Here is a 27,829-nt window from a genome sequence, read left to right as displayed (position 1 = left end):
ATTTTCCAACAGTATAGATCTCATGGATCGGAACTTCCATACCAACTCATGCCATATTTATCAATTATATCATATTTATAAGCAACCAATGTGTTATCCACGAGGGCGATTCACTTTTTCTTGATTTTGCCACAACCATGCTTATAGATCAATTCATTCACTGACTTCAGGTTTGGGTACCTCCATGCCATATGTGGTTCCACAATCCTTGAACCTTTGGCTTCACACCGCTGATACCTCCCATCCTGATGACAAATGCCAACATGGGTTCTGCAGGTATGTAGAAGTTGCCAGCTTTTCTTACCATCCTAGCTATTTGATCTCAGTTCTGTACACCTGCCCATATTCCTTGTGGTAATGCTTAGCTTTTTCATAGATAAACTTCCTCTTTGCCTTTCAAAGCATGTTTTGGGCAAACACCTTATTCAGGTGGTTGATCTACAGCTCTGTGAAATTGTTTGTTTGTTTTCCTTAAAGGTTGCTGACACAACCTTCCTTTTCTTCTCCTCTGTATCCTCCATGGTTCCAGTGGGAAAAGCTGAACCACGTTGATTGAGAGACAAGAGTGAACAAAACCAGCAAACCTACCACCACCCCTAACAACATCAACAATAACAAAACAGCCTTAATAGAACCTACATTGTATTTGGGGATAGGGATAAGATGGATAAAATAAATAAGCAAACTCTATTTTATATATCAGATGATTAAAAACTGGCAATGTGCAAATAAACCAAACAAACAGGGATGAAAGGAAGGGACTATGAGGCAACAGGTAAAGGGGTACAATTATAAGTGGAGGTGGCCAGGGAAGACCTTGTGGAGAGAGCAACATGTGAGCCAAGTCCTTGGAGGATGTGTGGAAATCCAGGTCAGTCATGTTTCTGGTCGAAAGGAATAGCGCATCCAAAGGTCCCAAAGTGGGAGTATGCCTGGTATGTGCAAGAAAGAGCAAGAACCCCTGTGGCTGATCAGAGTAAGACACTTAGAAAGAGAACAGAAGTGAGAAAGGAACAGGAGTCAGTCTTGAGGGGCCTGGAACATGGCTGTAAGGTCTCTGGAGTATATTCTAAGGGAGTGGCTATTGGAGGGCTATGAGCATAAGAAGAGCCCTTATGTTATCCACTGTCATGATGTGACTGAGGATAGGGAGGAGGAATTAGAGCTTGAGGACAGACATTATTACATAAGGAAAGGAGAAAGGATTATAGAAATTGTACTACATCTGCCAAGAGGCACAAAATGTTTTTTTCAATAGCCATGCTTACCTAAGGCTCTGAATATAATGAAGGTAGAGAAGGAAAGGAAATTATTTTAAAGATGGACCATGTTATTTGAGCTGGATTATTGGTGGTAAGGATGCGATTTAATCACAATCAGTGTACTGATTAACAGATTAGAAGAAGCTGAAGAGAAAATAAGTGAAATGCAAAATGATTCTGAAGTAATTATTCAGAATGTAGACCAAAGAGACAGAGATACAGATATAAAGAGAAGTTAAAAGGAATGGATGATACAAAGGAGATGTTCAGGGTAGGGAGAAAATGTTAATGCTAGAATGGGAAAGAAGCAATATATGAAGATAAAATGCCTGAGAATTTCCCAAAATTGTAGAAAGATATCCATATAGGAAACAAACAAGAAGGAAGGAAGGAAGGGAGGAAGAAAAGGAAAGAACATCCTTACCATGATATATGAAGAATTTAGACCTAAAAATGCCATCGCAGAACAGAAAAACACCTGGGAACAAGAAAGAAACTAAAGCTAAAGAGGAAAAACAGCTCAACCACAAAGAAAAAGCAATTTGAGTGACTTTATCTCAGTGCAACAAGGAAAGCAAAAAGACACTATAGCACATATAAAATCTCAGTCTTTCAATTCAGAATAGTATATCAAGCAAATTATCTTATGAGTAAAACAAAGACATTTTCAGAAATGTATGAGCCAGCAGTGCTTATCACCAAAAGATGCTCATGAAAGTGTACAGAAGGTTTATTTTAAAGAGAGGGAAAATTGTTCCTGGTCCAAAGGCTGAATGCAAGGATGTACGTGTGCAAAGGCAATGATAAATCTGTACAGCAATCTAAATAAGTAATGACTTAACAAAAAAAAAAAGAGGCTACTTTGTGTGGAATGAGACAATCTAGAACTAAAATGGGGAGTCAGTAAAACCCATAAATTGGGAGTGGTATGGTTCGATTTAAAGAATTCTAAGACACCTTCATGTTAAACCCATGTGTTAAGGAGAAACATAAACTTCAACTTTTCAGCATGAAGTTGAAGCTCTACCTCAATCTTCTGGCAGAAAAACAAAACTCACACCAAAACAAACAAAAACCCATAAAACAACTGTGAAGACGATACCACACCCAAATTAACAAACTCTAGTTGAAGACATCTGAGAAAAATAAAGGCATCCAGGGTCCATGGAGACAAGACCCAGAATGGACAACAAAGGCAATGAGGTGAAGCTTGGTAGCTTGGTTTGCTACTGCTTTATCTCTTTCAGGGATCTTATTTATTCGTTTATTTATTTTTTATTTCTTTTGCCCAATTCTCTATGTGGGATGTCATAGTGACCAGACCCAGTAGCAGGTTAGAGCTTCCTTCTGTTTTAATAATCTAGGGAGCTAAAAAATCAGAGTACACAGAAATTATGACAGCCGAAACTTCAGAGACAAAATGAACAGGAGAGATTCAAGCCCGTCATTCTCCATGCAGTTCTCCTGATTTACGATTTTCTAAGACATGCATGTTTAGGGTGAAAGGTTGAGACTAAGCAGAAAGTGGGAACTAAAAGCTTTTAGCAATCTCACTGACTGCGAAGGAGTAGTAGGAACGAAGGGCTCTCGTAGACACAACAGGCTTTTATTAAGACACCTGAAGGGCTATGCAGAAGCGTAGGGGTAACGAGAAATAGACCCATCCTCAAAATGCCTGAAATCCTACCTTGGATCATTTCAACACTAACTGTATCATAAAGATTTGTTAGACTCTTATTACCTCCCCTATATGCTCTCTAGTGGAAACAACACAGTTCCATATCCCCTTTATCATTTTAATACATCTTATGCAATATTTAATAAAAAATAATTAGTCATGGTTAGGATTAAAAAGAATGACCAAAAATCAAGAGAAAAACAGACAACCAGAATAAGTAGGTAATTAAGAGGTTAGAGTAACCAGATATGAATTTTAAAATAGTTACAATTACTACATATGGAAAATGGGTAACAGCATGCAGAATATCAGCAGAGAACTGGAATCTCTAAAACAGAATCTAATGGAAGGCTAGAAATTTTTTTTAAAAAGGGATAAATAAAAGGGAGAACTCACAAAATGAATTTAATAACAGAACAGAAAAGAGAAGATTCATGATTTGGTGTATTAGCAGAAAACAGATAAATATGCTAAGAAAATACAGTACAAAAACCCCATGGCACACTGAGAAAAGTTTAATTTATACCTAAAAATATGGAATCCAGGAGGAGAGAGGAAAGAGAGAAGAGAGGAAAAGCTATAAATGATACAGGATGAGAACAGTTGAAAGTTTATAAAAGATGTGAAGTTACAGATTTATAAAGAAACTCAAATACGATGAAGAGAAGGGAAAACCACATGTAGGCACCTCAGAGCAAACCTGCACATGACTGATGACAAAAATAAGCTTGAAAGGCAGACACTGGGGAGAAAAAGGAAGAAAGGAAGGAAGAAGGAAGGAAAAGGAAAGGAGAAAGAAAAGGAAAGGAAGGAGGAGAGGGGAGGAGGGGAGCGAGAAGGGAGGGTAGAGGAAAGGAAAGGAAGTCTTCCCAATGAACAACAATCAAACTGACAACTGACTCTTCCAAAAAAAATGGTAAGAGCCAGAAGACAATTGGGAGGAATGTATGTATGACAGGATTTATATGCTCTTAGAAAGTTTGGTAAAATTTACCTCTAAAGTTCCCTCCACTTGTGTTTTATTTTCTGGAAGGATATTAAATTTCTGATTCAATTATTTAATGGTTTTAAGGTCATTAATGTTCTTATTCTTTTTCAGTCACTTTGATACGTTGTTCTATAAGATTAATTTATTTCATATTTTTTAACATTTTAAGCATAAGATTTCATAGTATCCTCTTATGTTTAATCTCTGCTTCATCTATTTTTTCTCATTTTAATGCCAGATACTGTTTACTTGTGCCTTTATTTTGTACGTTGAAAACTCTCAGAAAATAATCAATTTTACTAAGCTTTTTTTGAAGAGACAATTTTTAATTTTATTTTCCCTTTTATTTTACACATGTATTCTACTTCATTGATTTTGCTCTTATATTTCTAACTCATTTGGTTTCATTTTGCTGTAATTTTTCAATGTCTTGATTTTGACAGTTAACTAATTTTGAGTGTGACTTATTTTTCAATACTGGTTTTGTCTTGTTCTATTTTTGTGGACTATAGCATATCAATTCTAACTTTTATGTGGAAGGGCAAAAAGCCAAGAATAGCCAAGGCATTCCTGAAAATTAAAAATAAATTAGAATCACGCTAAAGCCAAATGATGTTTGTGTAACATTACGGGTATAGACAAGAGACCAATGGGCAAGCCCACCCACATGTGGAAACCTGATCTATAATTTTCTGAAAATTGCAGATCACTAGGAAAAAAGTAGAAGATTCAAGAACGGGAACTAGTTTAACTGGATAGCTAGAAAACAACAATGAAATCAAAAGTAGCTTTAAAAATTTAATGTAGAGGCACCTGGGTGGCTCAGTTGGTTAAGTGTCTGCCTTCAGCTCAGGTCATGATCACAGGGTCCTGGGATCAAGCCCCATGTTGGGCTCCCTGCTCAGTGGGGAGTCTGCTTCGCCCACTCTCTCTGCTTGCTGCTCTGCCTCCATGTGTTCTCTCTCTGTCTCTCTGTCAAATAAATAACTAAAGTCTTTTTTAAAAAATTTAATGTAAAAAACAAAAAATTAGAGAACATCTTTATAACTTTGGGATACGAACAATCCTCAATAATGATACAAAATACACAAACCACAGAAGAAATAACTGATAAATTTGACATGAAATACAAGAATATTTTCATCACAAGTTAATATAGAGTGAAGAAATAAGCCACAAACTTGGAGAAGATATTTCTCTCACAAAGAATTTCTCTCTAGATTAATGAGACACTTCTATAAATCAGTAAAAATGGAGGGGGTAAAGAAAAACAAAAGCAACATAAAGGCCCCCCAAACATATGACTCTTATTTGTAATGAGGAAAATGCAAATTAAAACTACACCAAGGTACCACATCACACACCAAATGGGATAGAATTTAAAAAGTCAGAGAATCCCAAGAGTCTTCCAACATGCAGAACAAGGATAAGCTTTGATTTGATGTCTGGTGTTCAATCACTTGGGAAATGGTTTGCGTTGACTAAACACAATGTGTAGATTGGATAACCTCGTAACTCCACTCTTCCGTATAAATCTGGGAGCAGTGGGTTTCAAACATTAGTGTACATGAGAATTAGTATACATGAGAAGTACTAGGGGGCTGGTTTAAACAAGGTTGCTGGGCTCTACCCCCTGGAATTTCTGGTTCCACAGGTTTGGGTGGTGCCCAGGAAATCCCATTTCTACAACTGTTCCCAGGTGATGCTGTTGGCTGCTGTGCAGGCATCACACATTAGGGGCCTGACTCTAAACTCTTGCACGTGCCCACCAGATAAAATGCATTCCAGTATCTTCAAGAACACTCTTCGTAATAGCCAAAAACAAAAATGGAAAAAAACAAACAAACAAACAAAAACAAAGGGGCGCCTGGGTGGCTCAGTGGGTTAAAGCCTCTGCTTTCGGCTCAGTCATGATCCCAGGGTCCTGGGATCAAGCCCCATGTCAGGTTCCCCACTCTGTGGGGAGCCTGGTTCTCTCCCCCACCAACCTTGTGTGTGCATATGCATTCTCTCTCCCTGTCTCAAATAAATAAAATCTTAAAAAAAAAAAAAACAAAACCTGCCTGTGTTTTCCTTCCCAGCCTTAATCCAAGTGCCCCTACAAATGTTTTTTTTTTTAAAGATTTTATTTATTTATTAGACAGAGAGACATCACAAGTAGGCAGAGAAGCAGGCAGAGAGAGAGAGAGGGAAGCAGGCTCCCCACTGAGCAGAGAGCCCGATGCAGGACTCGATCCCAGGACCCCGAGATCATGACCTGAGCCGAAGGCAGTAGCTCAACCCACTGAGCCACCCAGGTGCCCCAAATGTTCTTTTTTTTTTTTCTTTCTCACTGGTTGCCCTAGTTGGAACAAGCCATTACGTTACCCAGTGTTTCATAATGCCTTGTAATTGGTTCTATAAATACCAAGTAAATGTATTTTGCCTGGCATCATGGTCATTTTGTTCAAGTTTTACTCTTTGAAATCCGGAAGCATATATAATTTATATCTGTATTTCTTATAAAACATAGGATGGTGTCTTGTATGTAATAGAAACTCAAAGATTTATTGACTTGAAATGGGAGTCAAAATGAGTGTTAAAAGTCTAACCGAATCCTTTGTATTTGAACAACCTGTCCCCCAACACTGCCGTTGGGCGACAGCACAACATAAGGCAGCTTGTAGTAGTCTGGAGGGCAGACCAGGAAGCCTTAAATCAGAATCCAAAGGATGGTTTTATACAAAGGCAAGAGGATAGAACCCGAGATACTCCAGATGCATGAAATACAAATATCCCCCCAGTGACGCATCCCCCATGTGAACATTTGTGTGTGGCTTGAAAATGGTGAGCAGGAGAAATTCGGGACGAGTGGTTTATTTCCATTCTACATCAATTCCCAGAAAGCCAAGATGGGCAAACATACCATAGGTTCCGAATCGATTAAAACTGAGTTGATTAATTAATTCAAATTCCATTCAACCAACATTCATGGGTTGTTTATTATGTACGGGCACTTGCTGTTATTTTAAAAAAGGGATAAGACCCTTTCTGTCATCCAGAAGCTACAGTATAAACTCCCTCAAACTCATGCACGTGCACACACGTGCAAGCGCACACGCACACACACACACACACATCTGGAGTTCCTCATCATGTTTTATTTACATCTGGTTGCGAATAAAAATATCAGAGCACATCATTACATATGATCATACAGTAATCAAAAGAACAGTTTAAATGAGAAAATAAAATTGTTAATAATTAAATTTGTGGTCGACTTTGATTATGGAGCCAAGTGCTCTTAACTACCACACCGTACTTTTTCCTGTTGTGTTATTTCCAACAGTTCTGAGGCAATTACATTTTCTAACATTAAGCATTTATTTAATGGTGCTTGGGACATACTCATTTTGATTGGCTCTAAATCATGGCTCTCTCTGTCCTAGCAATGTGCTCTTGGAAACACTACATAGTACTTTTTCATCTGTAAAATGAGATACGTAGTATCTGCCTCAAGCACTGTTGAGAGAGGACTCAAGGCAAGGATGGAAGGGAGGAGTCATCATCACTGCCAGACTTCTTAAAGCACGCGAATGACAGCGTCCAAGTCAAAAGACAGTAATAGAAGCAAGAAGAAAGCCACTTGGAAGATAAGGTTTGTTGGCCTCTATGTCACCAATTATTTCTGTGGAAAAGCACTCTGGCCATTCACTGGTTCAATGAGAAGACATTTACTCACTTATTCCCTTGTGTTTGTCCAATGCTAGAGAGGGGCAGTGCTTACTTTAGACTTCTTTGTAGTAAGGGAAAGAAAGCACAAGCAAAAGACACGACAGTGGTTTAAAAAAAAAAAAAATTAAAGGCTCCCCATGCTTAGAGGCGGTATGACAACTAACTGGGTTGGATCATAGGGAAATGGGGCTGGAGATAAGGGAGGGTAGTAAGTGGGGGCCAGCTAGACCTGTATGTCGTGGTAATATGTTGAAGATGCGATTACAAGCTAAACCCAAAAACAACAGGATCGGATACTTAACTAGATAATGTTGACTAGATAATTTTCCCCTTAATTATGGGAATGGAGTAATGAAATGAGAAACAGAAAAACCTTTCAGGAAGGAAGTGCAATGAGCCAGGAGAAAGGGTGAGATCACTTTTGTCTGGGATGCTAAGGGATATTTTACAAAGAATATAGGCTTTGGGTATGTGGGCACCTGGGTCAGTTAAATATCTGGCTCTTGATTTTGGCTCAAGTCATGATCCTGGGGTTCTGGGATCAAGCCACATATAGGGCTCCATGATCAGGAGGGAGTCTGCTTAAGGATTCTCTCTCTTCTCCCTCCACTCGCATTCTCTCTCTCTCTCTCTCTCTCTCTCTCAAATAAATAAATATTTTAAAAAAAGAATATAGGCTTTTGTTGGTTCCTTAAACATGGTTTGGATTTTGAGGAACTGTGGGAAGTCACGTGGGGAAACACTATGGATCTCATGCCCAATTATACTCATCCGCTCGTCAGGAATTACTTCCGAGTTCTAGACAACCCTTCAAGTCATTCCTGGTCTCCTAAGCCCTTTGGGTTGGCCTATGAAACCAGCCCACCCATTACTCTTCTTGTTGGGGTTTTTATATGCAAGATCTACCATGTAGAGAGGCACACAGCTTCCTCCTAGAGGTAAAGCCCTCCATCATACACCAGCAGACCCGAGGGAAGCCAAGTGAGCTAACCAAATACCAGAAATCTTTCAAGTTGCCGATAATATGTGACTTTTGTGTATTTGTAACTACGGTTCTCCCAGCCACTCTGACTGAAATGTCCACAGTCTGTAACCTCTTCCCTCCTCCCAAACGTATGCCTAAGTTCCTTCCTAGGCAAGGAGCCAACGCTTGCTTCATAAATCTTTACGCATCAGACAAACAACAGGAATGAAGGAATGCAATGAAGAGCCTCGTCGTGGAAGGCTGAACAATGGTTCCCCAAACCATGTCCATGTCCTAGTCCCCAGAACCTGTGCATATGTTTCAGTGCAAAGGGAAACTAAGGTGACAGATGGAGTTCAGATGGCTCACTGTCTAACCTTAACATAGGGCGATCAGCATGGATTACCTGGTTGAGTCCAATGCCATCACAATGGTCAGTCTTTACACGTGGAAGGTGGAGGCAGAAGAGAAAAGTCAGAAAAAGATGGGAGGACAAAGCAAGGCCAGAGAGATGTCATGTGAGGACTCAACAATGTTCCCTTGCTGGATGTGAGGCTGGAGGAAAGGGCCATGAGTCAGGGAACATGGGCAGGCTCTGTAAGTTGGAAACAGAAAGGAAATAGACACCCCCTTAGAGCCACAAGAATAGAACACAGCCCATCCAGCATCTTGATTTTAGGCCAGTGAGAAGATATTATATAAATGGAAAATGGTCAAACAATGACCCAATAAAAGTCCCCACACCACTCATAAAGGCAGAACAACTCATTTGCAAAGTAGAAAAGTACTGAACTAAACGAATGAAAGCCACTAATGGGCTGTGACTATCAGCTTTTTCCTCCTGGAATGATCATAATTTCAGGTCTTCCACCAAACAATACATTTCGCATTACGTGTTTTTGCAGAAACTGGTAATCGAGCTGTTGAAAGTCTGATTTTGGTAAATACATCTTTCAAAGCCATCAGCAAATTCTCTGCTCTGATTAAAGGAAGGGAAGTCAAGTCCTCACCCTTCTATTTACTCCCCATAAAGCTGGGTATCTTGAAGGGGTCAAGGAAAAAAATCCCATTACATGTACCTATAAATATTATTTCAGACGCATAACAGTTGGCACGGTGGGCACCGTCTGCGGGTAGAAGTCCGATGGGGCTCTAATTGTATTCTCAGTGGACAAAGCATTCTCAAAAAGTGTTCTCTGACTTTGGTCCCATGAACATCAGGCTACAATTGTGACTAAGAGCTTAAACATCACACTCATGACTGACTCCTTCATGTTCATAGAAAGATTAGATCAGAATGAATACAGAAAAAAATCGCTCTGGGTAATAAAGCAAGTGTATCTAATTAGCATTAGAGCAGTGATCAAGTAAAGCAGTTCACTGTATTAAGTTACTCTGCTTGTAGCTTTATTTCTGGCACTAAAAGAAGGAGGTTTGCAATCCGTTCCCATTAAGCCTGCAATAGCTCTGTACATACAGACTCAGTGTGCCTAAAACAGACCAAGGTGCTCTAATTCAGGAACCCTCCAATAGTGATTAGGGAGTGATGTTATTTCTAGCAAAGCACAATCCCTTTAGGAGTCTGAATGAGAATGCCTTCAATGGTCTCCCATTACCCTGACAGACTACCTATTTTCTTCATCAAAAGGAACATAATTTCTATCAGAGGCCCACATACCTGTCACCACACACAAACATGAAGGCAGGTTTGGATCTTCCTCTCCCAGAAACACGCTTTTCAGAGTCCTGAATTTCTTGTGATTGGGAGAATCTGAGAAGCTTTCCGACAACACTGAGACATCACTATAAACCAGGAAGGAACCCCAAACAGGGTCCTTCAGTATGTACACACACACACACACACACACGTGCGTGCGCACGCTCACGCGCTCTCTCTCTTTCCTATCCACTCACACACAGTCACTCACTCAATCTTTTGCTCACCAAAATAAAAGTTCAAATCAAAACCCAGCACTGACAAATTCCGTTTTTGGCCTGTTATATTCAAAATCTGTTGCATCATGTAAATAAATGTGCCCCAAACAACCGCCACCACAACACAAATTCCTGAAACAACAATGATCCTATTTAAGGATGCTGCTTGAATTTTAATGTCTTTCATTTCAAACCCAAAATAGTAAGTTTGATGACACGAATAGAAAATGAAGTCTTCCTCCAGCCTTTCTAGGATACGATCCACTTAAGCACAGAATGAAAATATTTTAAAAGGCCCTTTAAAAACCGAGAGGCAGATGTTCAGGTAAAAGCAAAGCCAGGAGATTGTATATTTTAATAAAGCTATTATATGTGCAGCCCCAAATTAGGAATGGCATTGAGGCTAGGGCATGTCTAAACTATCACCACCTGTTTGCCCTGAAAAATCAATTAAAGTCACACTACCAGAGTAGTCCCCTTCTAACCAATAAAACTTAGCCAGCTTCATCAAGAGACCTGAGCTCCTCTGAGGGAATGTTCTTGAAACCTGAAGCCTCAGTCTCGCGTTCCTGCCCTGCTTGCGTTCATATAAATGAACCACAGTAAAACCAGCCTTCAGGGGCAATGGCAGACATGGGAGGAAGAAGACCAAAAAGAGAAAGAAAGAGAGACAGACTGACAGAGAGAAATTCTTCTTTCCACTGGCTTCATCGTGAGAATCATACTTCCTTTTGGTGAATTCCAGTAATTTCTTCAAAGGCTCTATTTTCCTTTTCCTCTTTTCTCTTTTGCTCCTACAGAATTCTGTGCTACATTTTCTGTGCAACAGAAGAGATCCAACTTTGCAAGTTGAAAGCAAGGGCAGGAAAGCCATCCCAAGTGTTTTAGTAATTAAACGAATATGCATAATGAACCATATGCCCAAAGGGCCTGTTCTTCATGCGGGCCAGATTTTTGTTTGAATTTTTAATTTTTATATACAGATGAAACATTCAGTGTAATCTACCAACAGTGTGAGAGAGCATGCGATAAGAAAAAGTGCGAGGGACAGTCCACGTAGGAGCAGGAACGGGAGACACTAGAGAAATTCTGCTCTGAAGATGTTGATTCAAATGTGTTTTTTCCCCTCTAGCAATTGTTCCTGTCATCTGCTCAGAGCCTTCCGGAGACACATATAACGAATACACTGACAGCTTTATACAGTATGAGTAAAATACAGTGCCGTCAGCCGAAAAGTGTGAAAATCCCATGGGACAAACAAGGATTTCTTAAGAAAAAAAAATCCTTCTACACCCATCATTCAGACTACCATCATGGATCACAGGGAATCCTCCCAAGTCTCTTTCGGAAGCTACATAAATATTATATTGTAGGCTCTAAGCCACATATATTAGTGATTTGAACTGATCTAAGAGGAATTCTTGCCTCTCAATGATGCAGCTGTGCGTAGTGGGTAGAAAACGCTCAGGGCGAAATGCAAGCTTGCCCTCCCCACTCCTACGGCGATACACACGATGAATTTAAGGATTCAATATGCTTGCTCAGACACACAGATCCCCTATATTTCCTGAGCTGCCGTCACGGAAGAACTGGCAAAACCTTCCTTTAAGCTTTTCGGTGTCATTTTGAAAATACTGAGTTATAATCAAAGCAACATTAAGACACACAGAGTCTGATAAGATTTCCTATATCCGCTCCTAGACGCACAGGATTGAGGAAGCATTCTCTAAGGCAGAAGAGAGCTTTGTAAAATGTGTTTGCAAGACGTTTGAAATTTACAGTGATGGTCTGGACAAAGTCACCGGGTCCTTCTGGTGGGTTAATCTTGTAAATGACTAATTCAGGATAAACATATCAGAACGGGGTGTGTGTGTGTGTGTGTGTGTGTGTGTTGGGGGTCGGGGATGCCACAGGGAAATGCTAAAGTTCACTATCCTCCATGTCTTTAACTGAAATAACCCAAATGCAAGAGGCCACCCTGGGCCTTACGGCGACGTGGAGGAAAGATTAAAATCTGATCAAAAATCAACGGGAAGCCTTAGCCTCGTTTCAGCCCCCATTTCGAACACAGATATGCTGTCACTTTCCCAATGCAAACACCAGAAATGGAAGGCAAAGCATTTAAAGAGCAAATAATAATGGAGCTGTAAATAACATCTCTCATTGCTTTCACTCTTAATTCAGAGTTTATGCTTTTGACAATGGCTAGGTTACTTGATCTAGTGGTCTCAGCGGAAAGACAGATAAACTTCAACTGCAGGCACAAGACAAAAATTGACAAGGAGCGTCACCTTTCCTGACTGTTTAAATCCTTTAAGGAAGTGTCGGAGCAATTAGAGAGGGAGTGTAATCTTTGCAGAGTGCATTAACACTCTCCGACCTCCCAGACAATAGATCAGACCTCAGACACATAATGCTTCCCTAAGGCTTTTTAGCCAGCATATTTGATCTCTTAGTCACTCCGCGTGTTACTATAGGTATCATCCCCATAGAAGGCATTACTCATGAGCACTCCTGTCCACTAGGTCTGAGACTGGCCTGCAATCAAGCAAAAGCCGGAAAATCACCTTAATCCTCTGCGTACTTCCTGTATCTTTAAGATGGGAGCGGGGGAGGGAGGGAGGAAGGGAGGGAGTCTAGACTTCTGGAAAAGAGTCTTTCACAATTCTCTTAGCATTGTTTAAAGCTACAGAGTCTGTTCTGTAAAAGTGAATTACAGTAGACCCCTGGTATCTGTGGGGGATACCTTCCAAGACCCCCAAGTGGCTCCTGAAACTAGAGTACCGAGTCCCACAGATGCTGTGTTTTTTCCCTACATACACACCCATGATAAAATTCAATTTATAAACTAGACGCAGTAAGAGATTAACAACGATTAATGAAACAGAACAATCCTAACAACATACTCTAACAGAAGTTATGTGAATGTGGCCTCTCTCAAAGTATCTTTTGTCGGTACCCCCTCTTCCTCTTGGGATGATGAGAGATGCTAAAATACTTGTGTGGTGAGGTGAATGATGTTGGTGCTGGGACAGAGTGCTAGGCTACCAGTGACCTTCTGATGCACGTCAGACAGAGGGTCATCTGCTCCTAGACCCTGGTTGACACTGGCTAACTAAAACCATGGGAAGCAAAACCGTGGAGAAGGGGAGCCTCTGGTATTGCATTCATATGGACGGGTCATTAGATGAGCATGGCAGGGCGGAGAGGGGGACAGCCTCCAAAATATTTGATGTTTTTTGTCTACAAAATGAACTTCATAATCGACTCACTGAGAAAAACGCCAGGTGCGATAAACAGTACTGTAATATGCAAAAGAAGGCAAAGGTTGGGGGGGGGGGAACAAATCAACTCCTTGTACTCCAAGCTTTTAAATCTTCATCTGTCCTGCAGGTCATGTGGCAAGGCACATCAGTCAGGCAATAACCCATTTCCTGATGAACACATCCTGTTCCAACCGCTAATCTCACAGTGGAAGCTTGGCTTTTACCATTTATTATAAACATTTTCAAGAACTGCTTACCGCGATATATTTTTTAATGGATTAGAGTTTGGTCAGCTGCTAACAGAGAACTGAATATTCTTTACACAAAGACAGCAAAATAGGTTTTCTGAGAGTCTGACTCACTTTCCACTTTTCTCCCTCATGAGTAATTGGGATAGCCATTGAAACAGACTATAAGAAGGCTGGGTTTCTTTTCCGTTCTTTTTTCTTTTCCTCCCTCTTCCATTATAAGAAATTCTGTATCTAACCTCATGGTATACGAGACCGTACTGGTTTTGAACTTTATCAGAAGACCTGGTGACATGTCCAAAAGAGAGACAAAGGCCAAAATTCACATAATTTGCTCAAGACTATTACAGCTGTCTGCTCATGACACTCAGCATCTAAAGCCTACCGCATTTAAAGTAAAATAATTACATTTTCTTAGAATCAAGGCAGTTCCCCCTTGGAAATGTGTACTGCCAAGGTTTTGCAAATGAGACTATGAGAAAAGAGAAGAGATGCATATTAGCTTTATGTTTCAGCAAATCACTTTAGAGTTAGGATTTTCAAACCCAAGCTTAAGAGAAAAAAAAAAAAATGGCAGATGAAAATAGATACTCACAAAAACCAATTTAAGAACTTTTGAAACTTGATTATCAAATAAAGATCTCCTGAATGCTTTAACTTTGCTTCAACAATGCCTAAAATCCAAAATGAAATAATGAAAAAATGTTACCATATCTACTATGCATCCTCTAATGTTTTAAAAGAAATTACTTATGTTATGTTTTTAATCCCTGGGTAAAATTGCTTTCAAGGAATTCGTGATCCCACTCAGATTAAAACTAACCACAAACAGTTAGCTAAGGAAGGAAATGTCCTCCTAAACCAACTGGATTTCATACTCTGATGAGAAGGTGTATCTGTGTACAGACACTCACACTCACATGCACACACACACGCACACAGCACTATGCCTAAGTAATTTAGAACAATAGCAAAGAACTTTATAACCCTGACCAATGGCACAATTTTAGTTAAGAAAATTAAAAATAAAGGGGGAAAACAGGCTTAGAAATGGTTGTCCTGTGAAATCTGTTCCAACTTCACAATAATCCAGATCCCATCTCTTACGCCTAAATATGAAAAAGCCATAGAATATCTGAGTAAATCATCAATAGAGATTACACAATGCCAAAACTTGAGTTTTTTTTAAACTAATATGATTTCTGCTCGTAGATGATTGTATTAAATTAAAAATAAATTGCTGAAATTAAAATCCCCAAGAAGCCATCCACAGAAATTTGCTTTGGACTTTAATCATTTATGAGTTTCTATCGCCACCTGCAGGACAATCTTTAAGTAAACTCAAGCAATAGGCTATTTGCCATTCTTTCGTTTCCTCTTTTTCTTTCTTCTCTTCTTCCTCCTCTTCCTCTCTTAATGTCTGTGTGCGCCTATGGGTGTGGATTAAATTGCTGGGATATCAATTATTTATCTTTTGAAAATACATATATTATTAAACATATAAAACTCACCAATGAAATGCAAACTTAAATTTTCTGAAAGAGGTGTAGGGGACTGTGGCCACAGACAGCCAATTTTTTAACAGCAAAGCATATCACATTCTCCAATTTTGCAAAGTAAAATTCTGATGGAGGGTTAAACGACAGTAATTTCCTTACCAAAATGGTAAGGACTTCAAGGATTTCCAAGGAGAGCAGTTTTTGCTAAGGAACAGTTTACATAAAAGTTCATAATTGCATGTACCTGGCTTAGAGCAGAGGAGAAATCTACCAGAGAAGAAAGTATCAGCAAATTCACACCTAAGGTTTTGTTGCTCTTTAAGCAAAAGACAAGTGTTAGATAGTATTTTACTAACTGTTACTGAAACCCAATAAAGAACAGGTTTTAAAGGCTGATGTCAAAGCTTAAACACAAAAGCACAGATCATCACGATCATCATATTTATGTCTTCATCACTATCAACATAAAGTTTGGATTAGAAAGATCCATCACCTGGGGCACCTGGCTGGCTCAGTCGGTTAAGTGACCGACTCTTGATATCGGCTAAAGTCATGATCTCAGGGTCTTGGAATCTGCCCTTTGTGAGACCCTGTTGCTGGCAAGATGAGTCTGCTTGGGATTCTCTCTCTCCCTCTACCCTACACCCCCCAACCCCATGCATGCATGCTCTCTCTGTCAAGTGGATAAATATTTTTTAAAAAAAGAAAAGAGAAGAAAAGAAAAAAGAGAGAAAGAAAAGAAGAGAAAAACCTACCAGATGTATATGCAGTAAGTATACAGGCTTTTGCTCCTGCAGGCCGCATTTAGTAGCAGGTCTACAGACATATACAAAATCGTTCAAATGTAAGACTTTAGGAAAAAAATGTTCTTTTATTTTAAGAACATAACTCACAGCTACCATGTAGACATAGTTCACACTCATGAACTAAAACCATAATTGTGAAGTTCATGACCCCAAACATCACACACTAGACAAGTGTGTAGGGGTTGAGCAGTATCCTCTGTTCTAACAAGCCACGAGGCCTTGGGAAAAATCACTTTACTGAATGTGAAGGGCCTCTGATTTAACATTCTGTAGCTCTGTGCTTCTCCAGACTTAAAACAGTAGCCATGAGGGTCTTGTTTTCAACACCTAGTAAGCTGAGAAGGGCATTTCTTTCTTTCTTTCCTTCCTTCCTTCTCTTTTTTTTTTTTTCTTGGCAAAATGAAGTATCTTTGGCAAAGACTTGAAACAAAAATTTTTTAAACTTTGCTCAGAAATAGAAAAGTCATTTTAAAGGAACCTACACATATACGAATACAGAAAATAAATATAAATATATATATTATTTATACATAATATATATATGGATCTGGGCTATATATACACACATATATACATATACATACATACATACACATATACATGAGTGTACACACACACACACACACACACATACTGGGTACATATGAATTTGGGCTATAAGAAAATCCCAGTGAGATTAAAAGTCAGCAAACATTGTACAGAAACGTGGCTTAGGTGAGGATCTATTGAATTGGATATTAACTGTCTTTGCATCTTTTCAAAGTGAGAGCTGGAATATCAAGCCACTGAATGTCCCCCCCGACCCCAAAATTAGCTGTTATTTAAAAAGCCAATGACACAACACTGAGAGAGGAGGAAAGGCAGCAAAACACACCTTCCGAAGTCATAAATCAAACGGCAAAAAGTACAATACAGCATAGTAAACCCTCACCAGACCACAAAGAAGGTTTCTCTCCATAAACATTGGATCGGGCAGCTGGAATGATTACCAGGCTCTCCTGTAACTGTCGCCTGTAGTGGGTCTAATTACAGGCTACAGGCTAAGGCAAGCATGCCCGCGCTGCACATGGCAATAAAAGGGCCATCCGCGTGCCAAGCCCAGCCAGACAACGGAGAGCACGCGCCACCTGATGGGGAGCCCCAAAGATCAGCCAGAGAGACTAATAAAAATGACAGCTTAGAAACAAATGACAGAGCTTGGACCACCAAAAAAAAAAAAAAAAAAAAAAAAAAGCAGCATCAAATTAGCCAGAAGTACAAGTGCTGAACATGGCTCTTCAACAGGTCCGAACCAAAGCGGGGAACCAGTTATAACTTTTCACACACACATTGGTGATTTTTCTCCCTCTCCTTCTCTTTTATTTCTAGATTTTTTTTTCATTTTTGCATCATACAAAATGTTTGCACATCCAGGTGTCACATACAGAAACAGATGGAGAAAGTGGGGAAAAAAGCACTCAACTCTAGGAGAATTTAAAATAAAATCCCCCTCATTTGGGGGATGCTGATCTGGGTTAGAGATATGCCAGCTCCTTTCCCCTTCCCCCTGGTTCTCCAACTGCTGGCTGCCTTTTGGCCCTTTTGCTATAGATTAGCATCACCCCCTGGATGGGCAACGTTAAGAGAAAGCTAGAAAAATGCACGTTACACAAGGTTATGATGAAGCTGTTAGACTGTCTTTGGATTTTACCCTCTGATGGGGTCCCAGGATGTCAACAGTCAGAGGAGGAGTTAGAATAAAAAGAAAGCAGTGTCTGATCACAGATGGTTTGTACTGGTTCTAGCTCTCTTCCAAGAAGTATTGATCAGAAGCCTACTGTGTACACAACACATAAGCCATTAAGGACATACGCAGAGGTAGAAGATGGGGCCTTTGTCATTGTGTAGCTCACACTGTCCTAAAACAATCCTTCCAACATATGGCTACAATACACTGAATAGGTCTTTAGTGTTTTCACATTAACCTGAATTATTAGGTCATAGAAATAAAATTCCTCTATTTTTGATGTGAAGAATTAATTTACTAGGTCGAACATGAAGAGTATGCTCAGAGTTTTAAAGACAGAGCCACATGTTTTGGCATTTGGTGGTTCTATGCACGTGAATGAGCCCTAGAAAGAGCTGATGCGTGAACACCAATGATACGGTGTGTAATACACCATACTGTATTGTATTGTGTATAATACAATGATCTGCATTTCTGTCCTATCCTGGAACAGGTCTTCCCCAAGTCCTTACCTAACATCCTCCATGATGAATCAGCAACTATGTGCACGTACGTGTGCACCTGCTCTCATGAAGCCTCTTGAGTTAGGAGAATACTACCACACCTACCAATAGTGATACCAGATAATAATCCCTACCCACCTTTGTAGCCCATTTCCTATTTTAAAAATATTCCCTTGCATATTATCAAAGTTCATCTCCAAAGGACAAATTTAATTTTTCTTACAGGGTGTGTCCATCATTAAATGGCACCGCTTTGGTTTCAACTGTAAGAGGAGGGCAATGGACAGAAGCAGGGAGGCAGGGAGGGGAAGTGGCAAGAGAAGTGGGGAGGGAGGCCGGGGAGAAGCTGGGAGGAGGGGTAGATGGATGAGAAGGAGGAAGGGAAAGAGGAATGAAGGGAGATAGGAAGAGAAGGGAGGTGGATAAGGGACTGGGGAGGATTTAGCATGACAGTTTCATCTTTGTATCTCAGTATCTAACAGTGCTTGAGACGCCGGACAATGGTTGTAGAAAGTGAGGGTGAGAATGAATGGGGCAAGCTTGAAGAGGGCACTAGCTAGGTCAAGGAGTGACATGACCTCCTGATCTCTTCTTTCTTTAAGATTTAAGATCCTACACTCAGGACCAAGTTCAAATTAACAGTAGGATATTTCTGGACAGTAGAGAACTAGACTGAATTCACTGAGAATCTGCAAAGGACGATGGCTCCCAACTAGAAAACTCACAGAAGGCAGAAAACATGCGTGTGGATGCGTGTGGATGTGTGTGTGTGTGTGTGTGTGTGTGTGTGTGTGTATCCCACCAGAAAGCTTAGAGGAGGCAGTAGGTAGAGACAAAAGCATTCCCATACAGAGCTGGCACATGTCATACAAAAGTGAGAGTTAACCATTCGCTTGTTATCTAATGGGGTCATGTGAAGACTGGCAATGTATGTTCTTCTAGGAATTAAAAAAAAAAAAGATCTAATGCTTACTAGTCAAACTGGGATGCTCCAAAATACCAAATGATTTCAGTTAGCCTAGCTATGATTCTGTCTGAGAGTGCAATTCAATTACAAAGTTGAAAATACAAACATGAAAATATGCTAGAATAGTTAAGAGTGTCCTTTTAAATTTTCAACAGATAATCTTTTAATGCAATTACTGTAATTTTATTAAATGGCATAATTAGTTAATGCCTGAGAAGTTGTCAATAGAAGGTGCAATTATGTTGTAAAAAATTATAATCACAATGTGCGATGATGGATTGTTCTGAGGAAAAAAATGCTGAAAAACACCCTTTAAAATATTTTTGAAGGTATGTTATGTAGTCCTCTGTGAAAGGAAGGCTTGGGAAATCATCTTATAAATGTTAAATAAAACAATAAATTGTCAAATATTTTAAGCATTTTACACGATATATTTATACATTTCGCACACGAGTATATATGGATGCATTTAAAATGTCAAAAAATATCTTCTCCTCCAGACAAAGTGGTTATTGGAACTGGATTTTTTTTTTCAGCTTTAGAGAAATACTGTTAATCTTGAGCTCCAACTGCGCAAACACCTACCGAACAGGCAGTGAGGTCTGTTCTGCACATACAACTGACTTCTGGTGGAGATGGAAACACGGCCACCAAATGCTTAATCAAATGCAGGTGCATCTACTTGTGAATAAATTGATGATAGAACTTAAAGAAGAAGTAAATCTTTTAGACACAGTTAATACATAAATATCAAAAGCATCAAGAAGACATGGACCAGCACTATTTTAAAAGTCTGATGTAAAAACAAAATTCCCATTATCGTTGTCATTTGTAGCAAAGTACATTCAAACTGAATATTCTTCAGACCACAGAATGGATCCTGGACAGAAGCAATCCTCAAGATCTCATAGAAGTGCTAACTAAACTGTTTCCACAAAATGTTTCACGGAGAAACTTTGTATCTCCCAGATACCTTCGCTTCTTAGTCTCCCTGTGTGTGTGTGTGTGTGTGTGTGTGTGTGTGTGTGTTTATGCACACGTGTGGCATGTGGGTTGGAAGGGTCCATTCTGTTACTGTTGCTGTTGTTTGTAAGTTCGATGTGAAATCATTTCACCTTTCTCAACATTCCAGGATCTCTCAAAGCTAAGAATCCCATGTATGCTAAATATGGGATTTCACTAAGAAAGTGGGGAACTGTATTTTTAACCTTATTGGAGAAGGAGAGGTTGATTGATGCTTTAAATTATGTATCATATTACAGGCCCTGTCGACTCTGAAGAAGAAATTCTTCATTTTCTGACACTCAAAAAATTGAGGAAAAAAGTCACAGATGTTAAAATCATAGCTTTATGAAGATACCCATTGATATATGGTAGATTTAGATTACTTTTTAACATCAAACGTCCAAGTAAAAATTTAATAAAATAAGGAATCCATCAATGCCCCACAGACTTGCCTCTCTTGAAGCAATAGGTGTGTGCCTGAAAGACTAGTAGAAAATTGAAGAAAAAAAAAATGCAATCCTTTTTTACAGCATTAGGAGACCTTTGCTATTTAAAATAATCTTCTGATGATGCCGTCTGTCAAGTAAATGCCTTTTTGTCATTAAAAAAAAAACTTATTTATGCTATAATGTAACTTTAGGTCTTTTCATAGACAGTATTAGAGTTTGTATAATATATGTACCCAAAAGAAAGATAAAACAAAAACCCTCCATAGATGATGGGTTCCATGGTATAAACATCACAATGCAGAATTATCTTTGGAGAACAAATTCAACTTATCCTATCATTAAATAATGTATTTGTACCAAAACATGGGGATAGACTATGGAGTACCCCATCCCCCGCCCACAAGAAATACAGATCTCTTTCTATGATATTGTCTTAAGACATTTTGAAGGAACGCACTAATGTAGACAGATAGATAAATGTCCCTGTCTCTACTCCTATCCTTTATTTCGAATAACCTGGAAGTCTCAAAAAGAATCTGGCAAAAGTATAGAGTCTATCCATGACCCCCCTCACGTAGTTGTTTTCAGCCTTCATGCTCTCCATCATCTAAGAGCTTCCCCTGAAATGTGGGTAAAAATAACTCCGTCTTCAGTTTGGGTCTCAGCCTGGAACCAGCCACTGAGATTTTCCAGACCATCCAGCTAGATTCCAAGGATGTCTTGTGCATGTGATTCCCAGGGTCTGGGCTCTTCCACAGATACGGCACAGACATCTCCACCTTATGCCTCTTCAGTTCTGGCTCTATCTCTTGTCAATGTAATGACCGTGACTAAGAATTATTTCCACCCACATGATGAGGGGCCCCCTCCCCAAAGCATCTTGGAAAAGGCTTAACTCCCATTCATTCCACCCAAACACATATCTGAAATGACCAGTGTCGTTGTCCCTAGAGTCATTATCATCTATTTAAGTACAAGGACCACAATTACTGCATTCTAAACATCAGTGAGAGGTAGTACAGCCCACTAGTTAAACACAGGGACTCCAAAGCCTGATGGTCTGGGTTAATATCCCAGCTGGGCTTAAAAGCATATGAGCTCTGACACTCTGTGTAACCTCTATGGGTTCATTTTTCTCATCTGTACAAAGAAGGCAATAACCGATACCTACATCAGCAGGTATTGGTGAGGACTAGATGGTAACATTTCCAAGAGGCTTCAGACAGCACCAAACACACAGTAAGCACCGAAACGTGAGCTCTCAAAGACCCCTAGAGGTGAAAGTCTGTGTCTGAAAATGGCCACGTGCAGGTCTATGAAACACCATGTCTAATTACAAATCCATTCACAGGGAAATACCCAGATGTGCTTCTTCTAAGCATGATTTTTAGTTACCCTTGGCCTCTGTCAATAAAGTGACATCTCCTATTAATTTGTTTTCCCACTGGAAAAGTTGAGAATAGGGACTCTGAGCAGAAAAAAGAAAATATATACATATTTAATTTATAACGAGTCAAGCTCAGAAAATGCCACAAAGTAAAATATCTAGAAAATCTGGAGGAAAGAGAAAGACTCAAGAGACAAAAATGAGCAAGATATCCTGTAGTCTAACAAAACAGAAATCAAACCTATAGACACTTGCTTTGGAATGGCTCAACCCCTCTGAAAAAATCTAAATTTAATTTCTTACAACAATGAACTCAAGGTTGTAGGCAACATCCGCATAGCACGTGCCAGTGAATTAAAGACAACTTTCTTCTCCGAGTGTTGGGAATGAATACAGTCCCCTGGGTAAGTGGAGAGGGTATTAATCCCAGGGTGGAGGGGTTTATGCCTGGACAGTCTAATAGATAAATCCCCCCCATGTTTGTCCACCCACTTCTGACCAGACACCATGTGGACTTCTATCTTTATAGGCCACTTGTCTTTAACCCTGCTTTCAACATAAGATATATGAATATATCCTATGCACACCCATAGGAATCCTTAGAAAATGTACGCTTTGCTTTCCTAATGTCTTAAAATGAACAGCCACAATATACTCAACACGATCGTACAAGGATCGTGTTGTGTCTCATCTGAAAATAGAAACACTGACATGACATTAATAGGGTATTTTATATTATCTGACAAAACGTAAGAAAAAAAAAATCCTACAGTTTTGCCCTTAGCTTGTGGTGCTGGAGTCACTTCCAGGACCTTGGGAGGAAGGCAAAGCCCCACTGGGAACTGGCCCCCCAAAACCACTTCTTTACCCACCTGTGCCATGAGCCCCCAGATACCACGAATCCTACTTTCGAAAACAGAAAGGCCTTCAAATGCAGTCCTATTACTTAGTAAAACATTGGTCTGAGAGCTTGCTTTAAATCACCACAAAATTCTTCTGCTCCTACAACGCCAAGATAAGTGGACGAAGCATGAACAATGGTCACACCAATGAATAATGACCAGTAACAGCGCCCTGTGCTTGGTGGGTCACAGGAGAGGTCACAGGAGAGACTCAGGCTGTACCCCCAATGACAAACCCGGTGCTCTCCACAGGGCAGCAAGGATGAGACGAAGCAGGGCTTTGACATCACAGGAGCCCTTCCTTTCTCGGGCCCAGGTCACCTGGGGAGCCAACGCTTTGCAGAAAGATAACCCTTAATGGGGTCCCCCAGAGTCATGGACACAGTACCACAGCCAGTGGTGGCCCTGAAGGATGAAACTACCCATCTGTACACCCTACAGGAGGCTAACATCACAAGTAGGTAGGCAGGAGGCCTAAAAGCAGTGAAGGCTTGGATACCCATGGTCTTAAAATATAATAAGGGGGGACTAATATACATACTTTATTTTATCCTGAAGGTACATTTTCTTTATACGCTCTTGCTTTAGGAACAGACTTTTGGAATGACCAAAAACAGTCTCTAATAACATGACACTTCATCGGCTCAGGGAGGGGAGAAACCACCTCCCTCTGTATCCACAGTATCTCTGAGATCCGCCAAGGCTGGTCAAGGTAGACACGAGATTAACGTTCGAACACAGGATTTCAAATTAAAACTGGAAAGGGATACCTTGAAGGGAGCACTCCTCATTCTAGCACCTTCGGAGAAAAGGTGCAGGTACGTGTCCTTCCTGACTGACTGCATTTTCTCAGTGACGTCCAGTGGGAAATGTCCCCCAGTAAACACACACACACAGACAAAGGAGATTCTTCCAGTCTCACGAGCCCATGTATCCTTGCAACATCATACTGCGGAGAACCAGAGAGGAGAGCCTTTATATGGATAATGGAAGAGCCTTTATCTTCAATTTTGTGGGCCACAGTGATTTGAGAGGATGAAGCAGCCACGGCAGTCTGCGAGCCTGGGAGCATGTTTCCCGGCATGGTACCCCCCAGGACGGACATGTGCCAGGACCGGACGGTGGACCTACTGCCAATGCCCCCTTCCCACTGAGAAACCCCCTCTAGTAGACAACCTATTTCTATTCATTTGTTCTAATCTTTCTTCAGATCAGGCCAGCAGCCCATTAATCATTTCTGTCATTCCTCTCCATAAGTCCATGCAATGGAGCTCTGTTTTTCTAAAAATCACAGTGCCAGAAATTAAGCTCAAGAAAGAGGAAATCCTCTCCTCCTCACAGGGGCTGGCTGGGGTGCTGACTGGAAGAAGCCACCGATTGTGCTGACTTTCCTCTTGTGCCCAGAATCACAAGAGAACGTTCTGTGGAAAGTTTTGAAGAGAATTCAGGTGGGAAGTGGAGGTGGGGAGGCTGAGGAGGAAACCAACACACGAAGCCCCCAGCTGAGGAGAACGTTGAAAGAGAGGGAAGCAGATGAATAAATGCCAAAACAAGACAGATACGGATTAACAGCATTCTTATTTATGTTTTGATTAAGGCCAGTTGTTTTTAGCAACTTCAGACCGAAGAAGAAGTATATTAAAAGTCCAAGTCACAGCCCTCATAGGCCCTCTACATCTTGAAGCAACGAAAATCGAAAACTAATGAAACCAAACAGAATGTTCTCCACGGCAAAGGAAAAGTCTCTTGTGGAGCTGATGGAGTGTGTACGTGATATGTGTCATAAAGATGGGAATGACCTTGAATGCACTGACATCTTAGGCTGATTTAAAGAAAAAAAATTAAAGATTGTATTTATTTATGTGACACAGAGAGACAGCGAGAGAGGGAACACAAAGCAGGGGGAGTGGGAGAGGGAGAAGCAGACTCCCCGCTGAGCAGGGAGTCCAATGCGGGCCTTGATCCCAGGACCCTGGGATCATGACCTAAGCTGAAGGCAGATGTTTAATGACTGAGCCACCCGGGCCTCCCAAATTTTTTTTTCTTTCTTTCTTTTTTTTTTTTTTTTTAATAGAGGTGCCTGTGAGGTAGGAGAAAGCATGGACAATTAAAAAAAAAAAAAAAAAAAAAACAGACAGAAGATTCATGATTTACCGAAGATCATGACTCAGAACCACTCACACATCCTATTAGGCCTTATTGTGATCTTTGCACAATACAAAGATTAATAGCACGATTAAAAAAAAAAAAAGGACAAGATTAGTAGTTGGGAGATTTGGTTTCTCTTTCCATGTCTGACACTACCAATCTCTTCAAGAACGAGTCCTTTTTACAAATGGCGGAGGGTGCTCAGAGGCCTAAGTTGAGGGCATGGCACCAACTTTCAAGTCCTTACAAGATTCCTGGACTCTCAGAGGTTAACTTAGGTGGTTCTGAGAATGCTTGCAGCTCTTGCGAGAATATTTTGTGGTTTTACTTCACTCCTAAGGATGGGTCAGCCTCACCAGAGAGAAGGAAGAGTGCTCTGACGTATATTAGTCACTCCCTTCTGTGGTGCTGGGTCACCGTGTCATGTGATTCAAGTAGTTTGATAGAAATCAATGTTTTTATATCAAAGTCTGTGAAGATGTACTTAAATCATAAACAAGTAATTTTATCATGTGAGTCCTCAACCATCACTTTTTTCACAAAACACTGGCACTCACAGGGACAGAGGGAGAGAAATATTAACAATGGAGGGACTACACAGACACAGTTAATATAAAAATAAACGCCCTGTATAAAGACACCTTTTTGAGTGGAAAAAAAAAATTACAAAAATATTGAATTGAGGTCTCTTAAACTTACTGAGAGATAGTATCTGAGTAAGATTTGGGTAACTGAAGGGATTTCCAAGGGTAAATCTGCTGTAAGTACAGTCTTAGACATCTACACGGTCATCTACGCTGTAGTATATTTCGGAAAGATACATAGACGGATATCATTTATATTTTAAAGTTTATCTACGCTGTAGTATATTTCGGAAAGATACATAGACGGATATCATTTATATTTTAAAGTTTCCTTACAGGTGTGAACTTCAGCTACCTTCAATGGGTAGAACTCTGCATCATGCGAGTAAACTAAAATTCATCTGCATTTGGATTTGGGACTCAAACGCAAATAATGTGAACACGAAATCGAGGCTTACCACGAATGCAACGGCACTTCTCACCGTGGATTCCCAAAGGAAGCAGCTTTTAAGGAACTGTATTGTCTTCCACATTGCCATGGTGATTCTCTTCACACGGTCTATATCCCTGGATAGGATCTAATAAAAAGAATGGAAAACAAGGAGCTAGATTTAAATACTCTAAATACTCTCTTTAGATCAGGCGGCTCCTTATTTAAGTTATATTCTGCATTGCTGCCAATTCAAAAAAAAAAATGGAAAGGAAAAACTCCTCACGCTGTTTCTAAAATTCTTTTTTAAAACACCATCATCCACAGAAGGAAAAAAAATACAATGTACTTTGCAGCTCTTTTGATGGAGAGTAGCCTGTTTCAATAATATTGAGGACAAAACCGAGCTGGTAAAAGCTACAGCAGCAAGGCATTTGGGGTGTATGCGTGCGTGTATGTGTCTGTGTGTGTGTGTATGTGAGAGAGAGAGCTTATTAGTTTAGAAGGAAATGGATGGGGGCACCTGGGTGGCTCAGTGGGTTAAAGCCTCTGCCTTCGGCTCAGGTCATGGTCCCGGGGTCCTGGGATCGATCCCCGCATCGGGCTCTCTGCCCGGCAGGGAGCCTGCTTCTCCCTCTCTGCCTGCCTCTCTGCCTGCTTGTGATCTCTGTCTGTCAAATAAATAAATAAAATCTTAAAAAAAAAAAAAGAAGGAAATGGATGGATTTTTATAGAAACCAGAGGCACAAGTATTCCAGCTCATATAGTCTAGAAGGAAAAGACTATAGGAAAGGCTAATTCTGGGAGGAGAATCCAGCTCTCCCACCTCCTAGCTGTGCAACCTCCAACCAGTTTCCTAACCTCTCTGGTCCTATAGGATGGAGTTGATCTTAGTATTCACCTTGTGGACAGTGAAGAAAATTGAGGGGCCTTTGAAAAGTGCCCGCCATGGGTAAGGATCTCAAGTACCTGCATCATAATTCAACATAAGCTCAAAGTGTGTAAAAATCTGGAGACACGCTGTGGTGAAAGGCATGTGGGGAAGGTCCTAACAGACCCCAGGATCTCAGCTCTAAATCCCCTGGAGCTCTCAGAGCCCAAAGCCACCCCCCGCGGAGGTCGTGCTTGGCAAAGTAAAGTCCTTTCTCCCAGTTGTAGGCAGATTCATTTCAACTTGTTTGCAAAGCAGCCAGCCCAGGGACTTCAACGCAGGTTTTAACTTTCAAGAAAATAGGGCACAAGGCAGTAGTAATAATAATAATAATAAAAATAATAAAAGACGTTTACTCAGATTACACCAAATAAATATTACACTCAATGTTATGGCAGACCAAAACAAAACACGGGGATGCTCCCTTCAGAAGACAT

The 27,829-nt window shown here is 40.2% G+C and overlaps 1 protein-coding gene across 6 annotated transcripts in view; it reads right to left on the bottom strand.

The window, feature by feature from the left end:
• The window catches only part of MCTP2 (multiple C2 and transmembrane domain containing 2), a 237,150-nt gene that overhangs the window by 50,602 nt on the left and 158,719 nt on the right, over positions 1-27,829 (bottom strand). For all 6 annotated transcript variants that reach the window (XM_080808083.1, XM_080808085.1, XM_080808086.1 and 3 more), the window contains one exon: positions 26,490-26,609. In XM_080808083.1, coding sequence (XP_080664209.1) covers positions 26,490-26,609 — 120 coding nt within the window. The remainder of the gene's footprint in view (positions 1-26,489; positions 26,610-27,829) is intronic.

The sequence above is a fragment of the Martes martes genome (genome assembly GCF_963455335.1).
Source record: "Martes martes genome assembly, chromosome: 7".
Lineage (NCBI taxonomy): Eukaryota > Metazoa > Chordata > Mammalia > Carnivora > Mustelidae > Martes > Martes martes.
Note: the sequence above shows the minus strand (reverse complement) of the source record. Positions and strands in the feature narration are given on the sequence as shown.